General features: G+C 55.8%; 1 protein-coding gene across 2 annotated transcripts; it reads right to left on the bottom strand.

Moving 5' to 3' along the window:
* Positions 1–2,650: 2,650 nt before the first annotated feature.
* DHH (desert hedgehog signaling molecule) lies at positions 2,651–7,847 on the bottom strand. Of its 2 annotated transcripts, XM_069580856.1 has the most exons (4): positions 7,269–7,838; positions 4,330–4,591; positions 3,487–4,066; positions 2,651–2,969 (listed from the first exon to the last, which is right to left on the bottom strand). In XM_069580856.1, exons 1-4 carry the CDS (start codon positions 7,569–7,571, stop codon positions 2,852–2,854), a joined length of 1,263 nt encoding a protein of 420 aa, XP_069436957.1. In that variant the 5' UTR covers positions 7,572–7,838; the 3' UTR covers positions 2,651–2,851. The 2 variants fall into 2 exon arrangements, with proteins under 2 accessions (XP_069436957.1, XP_069436959.1); XM_069580858.1 differs by lacking the exon at positions 2,651–2,969 and having other exon boundaries at positions 3,077–4,066; positions 7,269–7,847.
* Between the last annotated feature and the right edge of the window lie 262 nt (positions 7,848–8,109).

The following is an 8,109-nucleotide window of genomic DNA, read 5'->3' as shown; positions in this document are numbered from 1 at the left end:
CAGTGCTTCTCAACTCCAGTTTCCCAAAATGCCAGGAGGTCTTGCCAGGATGATCAACAAAATGCTCTGTAAATTCTCAAAACAAGATTACTTTTAATTATACTTCAGTTCTAAAGCAAACCCACATCTGTCACAGAGCACTTTCTGAAGAATGGAATGTTATGAAATCAAACAAGTAAAGGGGCAACACAACCCCCCGAAAGTCTGGGAACCACTGATAATGCTGATTCTGGTAGAGTGGTAAGGAGGAAAGCAGACAGCCTTCAGACAGCAGAGCAGCAAAGGCAGCAAGAAACAGACGTAGAGCATAGAGAGCTTGGTAGCTTCCGCTCCAATCGGGCACATACACTGCTATTGTCAAAGATCTTGTCAGGCAGGGATCACTAACTCCAGGTCTGCCCAACTTCCACGTCATGCCCTTTCCCTAATCCTCACTGCCTATTTTGTTAATGAGAAGGGGTGTTGCACTTAGAGATGTCCTGTGGCCCCGTTGAATATGCCTCCTGGCTATCTTCATAGAGATGGTGTTCTTTGCTGCTTGAGAGAAGGTAATGAATTTTATTTTAGGAAGCTGGGAGGGCCTCAAGAGGAAGAGAATCATGAGGAATGAAAGTGGGGGTGCGAGTGGGGGAGGTGAGAGGTGAGCCTTCGACCTGGGAAGTAGTCTGTGGGATGTAGTTTAAGGGAAACCAATTAATTCTCCTAGTCCCCAAGTATCTCCTGCCCAACACATTAAGGTGGTAAGAATCGAAGGCCTTATTTTCAGCAGGCCTTTAAAATAGATGCATTATGTGAAAAGAGCAGTAAAAAAAAAGGAGCCCATCAACAACGCAGAAATTTATGAGTTTAGTCATCACCTGGAGTGACGTGACAGGAGGGCATCAGGATCTGGCAGAATGAGACAAGGGTATACGGTGTAGAAAGTAGGAAAGGTCCACAGTTTGGAGTGTGCTACTGAAGTCACTCTGAAAGGGGAAGGGTGGCGGTAATGGGCACCTGGCGAGGACAGAGGGAAATGGCTGTGGAAGGATATAAAGGTAAACTTAGTTGTCGTTTAGTCGCTAACATGGGCTGTAGCCTGCCAGGCTCCACTGTCTACGGGATTTCCCAGGCCAGAATACTAGAGTGGGTTGCTATTTCCTTCTCCAGAGGATCTTCCCCACCCAGGGATTGAACTTGCATCTCCTGCTCGGCAGGTAGATTCTTTACTACTGAGCAAGGGTAAACTTCATCTGTTTCCAAATGTTGGTTTTATCAAGCACTACCTGGAACCCTAAGTATGCTTTCACCTCCAAACACTGAACTCAAAGGGGCCCAGGGTGAGGGAGATAAGTAGGCTAACTTGGATGCACTTGAAAGTCTGGATTACTACAGGCTACAATATACCTCCAGCTTCCAGGAGCCACAGAACTAAACCAAGAAGGAGGTATGCAAAAGTACCACTTTCCAAATGAGAGGCAGGTGGGCTCCTCACCAGCCCTTGACACCTGTGGCTCAGCCTCAGCAGCTTAACAGGCCCATCCACCCCCTCTTGCCTCGGGGGAGAAAGCTCTTTTGCACAAATCCATCCACCATCTGTACAGCATACAGTTAGTTCCTCTTTCCTAGGGGCTAGAAGGGAACCGATCCTGAAGGCCACTAGAGGGCAGTGCATAGCAGGGACCTTGCCCTGGAAGAGCACAGAGGCTACAGGGAAGGGTGGGCTCCTGGTGGTACCAACACTTAACCATCCTCCAGGCCCTGACACTCTCCTTCCAGTGTACTGCAACTCCCTTGGAGCTTCCATTCCTAACTCAGAGGCACCTGCCTGCCTAGATTCCAGGGAAGCAGAGCTGGCAATAATGGGAGAGGGGAAAAGGGAAAGGGGGAAGAAGCCAGTAGAAACAACCACCAGGACAGCTGATCAGAAAGGGGGCTCAGTTTTTAATTCCTACATTCCCTTGCTTGGAGAGCCTATGTCCCCTCTGCTGCCATACATTTGGGCTGAAGTTGCTCTCTGTGCTCAGCCCATCAGGAAGAACAGGTTCCAGCCCTCTGTGCAGGTTCTTTCTCTTGATCAAGAATGTATGGAGACTACCAGTTATGAATTAGCTATGGTTTTTCCAGTAGTCATGCATGGATGTGAGAGTTGGACTATAAGGAAAGCTGAGCACCGAAAAATTGATGCTTTTGAACTGTGGAGCTGGAGAAGACTCTTGAGAGTCCCTCGGACCGCAAGGAAATCCAACCAGCTCATCCTAAAGAAAATCAGTCCTGAATATTCATTGGAAGGACTGACGCTGAAGCTGAAACTCTAATACTTTGGCCACTTGATGAGAAGAACTGACTCATTTGAAAAGACCCTGGTGCTGGGAAAGATTGAAGGCCAGAGGAGCAGGGGACAACAGAGGCTGAGATGGTTGGATGGCGTCACCAACTCAATGGACATGAGTTTGAGTAGACTCTGGGAGTTGGTGATGTAGAGGGAGTCTGGCGTCCTGCAGCCCATGGGGTTGCAAAGAGTTGGACATGACTGAGCGACTGAACTGAGCTGAGGAATTGCCATGAGTTGTCAGTTGGTCCAGTGACCTCCCAGGGGAAGAAAAAAAAAAAAATCAGTCCCATGTAGACACCCCCTTCCACCCCACCCCCACTGCACACACGAGTAGAATGCAGGCTATGGTGATTCTTGAGCAGGGGAGAGTGCAGGCTAACAAATGGGAGCCAGAATTCTTTAAGTATCAGTACCTAAAATGGCTTGAACCTCCTTTGGAGCCCCTATGAACAGAGAAAGAATGCGTTTGAGTTGTCTTGTTCTTTGGATAACCCTGGTCTCTTCAACAGTCGGGTATGCAGACACATGGGCAGAATGCTAGTCCTCTCTGGTGGGAAAAAGAACTAGCAGCCTAGAAAAGGGCAGACTCTTCTGGTCTCTGTTGCTGGTCGACAGGGAAGCCTCCAGAGAGGAGGAAGCAAGGCAGGACGACCTGCTGGGAAACAAGGGGGGATGGGAAGTAAGGTATGGTCCCCTTTCTCCATACCCCTCCCCCAATCTGGAGGCAAATCACCATCTGAATAGAGATATTTCCCAATAAGCTCCTGGAACCCTTCCTTTTATTAGCCCACTTGTAGGGAAATGTTATGACCGTGCCTCAGCCCCTCATCTTGCCAGGCTGGGCAAGCAGATCATTATATTACAATTTATAAATAGAAAATAAAATAAAATAATCGAGTGGGGCTGAGGCACTGGGGAATAAGAGGAGAAATAGTCCTCGTCAAGGAGTATCCATCATCAACCCCACCACCTACCTAGGACCCAACCTCTCAATTAGAGGTTGCCCCTAAACCATTTTCTCCCTACCCCTCCCCCCAGTCAGCATCGTTTGCTGCGCATATCCCCGGATCTCAGCCCGCACGCTCGCGTTTAGACGGATGCCACGAGGTTTCTATGCCTGGAACGCTCAGTCCAGCAGCTCCTCAGCCAAGCGATAGAGGAACCGAGAGTACCAATGCATGCCAGTCGGCTGGACGGCCCCGCCCGGAAGCAGCGCCCCCAGGGCGTGCAGCAGGCGCAAAGGAGCAAAGGCGCGGTGAGCCCACTGGTGACTTTCCAGAACAGCGTAGCATGAGGCCAGGACATCATTGACCAGCAGCGTCCCGTGCGCTGTGAGCGGCGCGAAAACGCCCACCGCTTCCTCCCGCGCTACGCGGGCCACGCGCGCCGGCCGAAGGGCGTCCCCGCCGGGCGCCAGCACCGAGTCCCCCGCGCGCAACCGGCGCGCGAACACCGGTGCAAAGTCGCCTGGCGCGGGCGCTGGCCCCCGAGCCGCGAACACCAAGTGCCAGGGCGTGAGCAACAGCTTGCGCGGGGGCCGCTCGGTCTCCACCGCTACGAAAGAGGCCCGGCGCTGCAAGTCCCGGTCCAGGAAGAGCAATACGGGCGTGGGCACCACCCGGCCGGCCGCGTCCGCCGCCAGCACCCAGTCTCCGCGATGCAGTTCCCGCAGCCCCTTCCGCTCGCCGCTCCGCAGGCGCACGGTGGCATTTCCCGGAAAGCAGCCGCCGGCCCTGACTGCCAGGGAGTTATCTGCAAGGAACAAGCAGAGAGAGAGGGCTGAAGACCAGCGGTTCCAGAATGTTAGTAAAGATTCTGAAGGACGTGGGTCAAGCTCAGGACAGACTTCACCATTCCCGGAACAACAAGCACGTCCCCCCGATCGGGTCCCAACCGGGCGGAAATGGAAGGCTGGTTTAACAACGCCAACGCCTCTTTGGGCTCCCCTAGGGTCGCAACCGGGTTGTGCACCCTCAGTTTCTCGAGGGGACCTCACCACCCACCCCCTACTGTACCAGCTTTGACCGACACGTGGACGTGGTTGCGGGACTCATAGTAGACCCAGTCGAAGCCGGCTTCCACGGCCAGGCGCGCCAGCAACCCATACTTGTTGCGGTCGCGGTCGGATGTGGTGATATCCAAGGCACGTCCTTCATAATGAAGTGAGTCCTGCGCGTGGTGGCCGTCCTCGTCCCAGCCCTCGGTCACCCGTAGGCGCACTCCGGGCCACATGTTCATCACGGCTATGGCCAGCGCGTTCACCCGCTCCTTACAACGCTGGCGGGGAATAAAGTCAGTCTGCTCAGTACCACGACTACCACCACCGGGGCAAAAGCGACCTGGCCGGGAGGGTTGATTCTTGTTCTCCCGCCGCCCCCCTCCCCCCACCCATACCACTCCCTCCTAGATTTTGAGTGCGCTGGGGAAGTGAGAATCTGAACGGGTGTCGTCGCTAATCTACGCCTTCCAGGGTGGCTTTGCGACCTGTGGAGTCACCCTGAGGTTGAAAGGGAGCACCCAAACCTACTACTTTTGATTTCTGCCCTTCATCCCTAGTTGAACCTCAGCTCAACCTGGCAGAGGGCAAGAGAGCGGGTAGGAGCTTGGTCAAGGAAGGGCTGAGCAGCCTGGCTCCGCGAGAGGAGCCCCTGTTTTAGCCTGGCCCCCGCCCCAAGCCCCGGCCGCCCTCCCTCCTCCTGATTCATCTTTTGTTTCGTTGCCTTCCCTGGCACCGGGCACCGCTTCCTTCCTTCCTTCCTCCTCCTCCTTTCAGCCCCTAGCATTAACCCTTTCGTGGTGCGAGTGCCCCCCACAGAGGTGCCCAAGCGGAGCCGTGCGGGATCTACGCTGCTGGAAAAAGGGCTGGGGTGGCGGGGGCTGCGCGAAGTACAATGGCCATTCTCCGGGATGACTTAACCGAACGAGAATCCCGGGCCGAGTCCGGGGACGCGCCGGGAGAAGCGGACTCAGCAGCTCCATCCACAAAGGCGCTTTTCAGCCGCCCCGGCGCAGGGAGAGGAAAGGGCAGAAAGCCGCGCCCCCCATCCCAGCTCCGGCCCGCCGGGTCCCCTCCCCCAGCGCGGCCAGCCCTCCCAGTTCCAGCTCAGGCTCTGCCAACCCTTGAGAACCCCCCATCGCTCGGTCTCTTGTTCCAGAGAAGGCGCAGAAAGGCGTGGGAGTAGCACCTGAGACTAACGCGAGCTGCCCTTGCGCGGATCTGGGGGGCCCCCTGCAGGGTGGGAGTGGAGAGGAGGAAAAGCAGCCGTGGCTGGAAGCCTGCACCGGGGGAGGGAGACCACGGTTATCTCGGCTGCTCCAGTCTGGGAGCCGGAGACCTTGGCGCGCACCACAGCACGGACCTCACGGGAGGAGGCGCAGAGGACCGCTTCCTTTTCTTCTCCCCGCTCCAGTCTCTCCTCGGACTTGGTTTTTTCCTAACTGGCCAAAGGGACATTTCCCCCCTGCCCTTCTTTCCCGAGTCTTCTACACCTCCGCAGGGTTGGAGAGGAGGGGAGGGGGAAGACAGGAAAAGTGGTAACTCCTTCCAACTTTTTGTCGTTTTGTCCCCTATGGAGGCCCTGAGGCCTTGACCTGCGGGGGCAGCAGCCCAGTGCAGAGCCAACTCAATGAAGGCCTTTTGCAGCCAGGGTGTGGGAGATAAGCAGGACGGAGGGGGTTCCCGGGCCTGTTAGAAATTCTCCTGGTCCTGTCCCTTTCTCTGCCCCCTCTGCTGCAGGTGGAAGCCAGAGGAAAGGGCCAGGATACTCCATGACCAAGGAGGGAAGGCGTTTCCCCTTCCCAATCTTTGGGTAGGTAAGGCTTCAGGGAATTCTTTCTCCCCTGGACAGGTTTTCCTAACAAAGTAACCTGGAAAATTATGGCAGTTAATCAGAGGAAATCCGTCCCCCACCCGCTCCTCCCACCTTCCCACCCCATACACAATTAGGTGGTGTAATGGAAAGTGTATAGGACTTAGAATCAGGAGTCCTGAATTCTAGACTCAGCCATGCCACTAATTAGTTTTAAGACTTTGATTAAATCACTTTTCCTCCTGGGGCCCAGCTCGGAGATGTAAAAATGGGAGGTGGAGGATGGAAGAATGTGACCTCCAAGTTTCCTTCCAGCTCTGACAGTTGAGATCACAGGCCAGAGGTGGTCCCTCTCCTCACACCCTAGGTTGGTGGTTAGGTTCTGGTCTGCAGCAGATGCTTAATACATAGTTGTTGAATTCATTTTAACCTTTTAATTCCAAGGAAAGTCCTTGAGCTAAACTGCGTTTGAGGGACACAGGAACCCTTTGGGTCTCAGGTGGGTCCATCTATTCTTCCCATTGGAGATTGCTTTTTGCTCCAAGACAGTCGTTTAGACTCTAGATAGATAGCTTTACCCCAGTTCTGGGATGCCTCCCTGATACCAAAGACAGTTCTTGCCCAGCCCCTCCTCAGGTAGCTGGCCCTGATGATCCGTCCCTTGGTCACCACTTTCCCAGCCCCTTCAGTCTCTTTGGCCCTTGAGCTTTAACATTACCAGGTCAGAAGCCAGGCTAAGGGTAGAGCTCTGTCTGCTGCCTAGCCAGCTCCTGGCCCCCAGCTCACCCCAGCCCTTCCTGCCTGGCTCGGTAGCTGACCCCCGGTCCACGCCTCAGCCATTTCCCGTCTCGCCTGCCGCCATCCTCCTTTCCCCGCCCTCCCTGTCTCTCCCAGCTTCACTCTCACTAGTCCCTCCTCCCCCTCCCCAGCCCAGCCTCTCCCTGGATCCCTCTTGATCACTAAATCCAGCCAGCATAGGTGTTCTTTTTTTTTGGGGGGGGGGGGGGTGGTGAGAAGTGGAGGTAGGCCCTTGAGATCAAGGTCTCTATAGATGAAACTCAGCTCAACACCCCTCCCCGCCAGCTGCCAGAGGAGAGCAGAGAAACTGATGTGCCCTCGAGCAGGTGGGGAGAGGCCCTCCTTACCTCGGTCATCAGGCGGTCTGCGCCACTGTTCTCCTCATCCTTGAAGATGATGTCGGGGTTGTAGTTAGGCACCAGGTCCCGGAAGCGCTCAGAACCTCTTGTCACCCTTTCCTCAGCCGGCCCACTGGCACCCAGGGTCCGCTCGGGCACGCTGGGCACAAATTGCTTGTAGAGCAGCGGCACGAGCTGTTTGCGCACGTAGCGGCGCCGGCCGACGGGTCCCCGGCCAGGCCCGCAGCTCTGAGCCGGCAGCGCCAGAAGTGCCAAGCAGCACAGAGGCACCAGACTGGCCGGCAGCGCCATAGATGCAGCGGACTCAGGCCAAAAGGGAACGTTCTTGTTCTCACCAGCTCGCCCGTCACTTGGGCATCTCCCCAGGCACCACAGAGCGCAGCAGGCAGAGCTGCCCCCGGAGTGCCCTAGAGCTCTGTGGCTCTGCGCACCTGGCTGGTGCTAGCTCTGCCTACATACCCGTGGGGGGTCTGGAACCTGCTACTGACGGGCCATCATAGCAGGGAAGGGGGCGTCGTGGGTAAGTGCCAACCCTGCCGGGCTCTGCCGCCTGGCTCCGCCTTAAGTGGCCCCTGGCCCCGCCCCCCGCCCTTCTCCCAGGACCGTCCCGCCCCCTCCCACCGGGGCGGGGGCTCTAGCCGGCCACCGCTGGTCCACTTCATTTCCATCCCGGAAGCCAGGCAGGCACCTGCTTCGGAAATTCTAGCAGCTTTAATCCTTGGCTGGATAAGCATCCTTCTACCTCTAAGCTTATGTGTGGCACCAAACCATCCTCCTCTGATACTTGAATTAGATCTTTGCTCTCCCCAAGCCTACCCTGCTAGCGCGT

The sequence above is a fragment of the Ovis canadensis genome, chromosome 3 (assembly GCF_042477335.2).
Source record: "Ovis canadensis isolate MfBH-ARS-UI-01 breed Bighorn chromosome 3, ARS-UI_OviCan_v2, whole genome shotgun sequence".
NCBI classification, from domain to species: domain Eukaryota; kingdom Metazoa; phylum Chordata; class Mammalia; order Artiodactyla; family Bovidae; genus Ovis; species Ovis canadensis.
The sequence above is the reverse complement of the archived record's forward strand: the minus strand, read 5'-3'. Positions and strand labels throughout refer to the sequence as shown.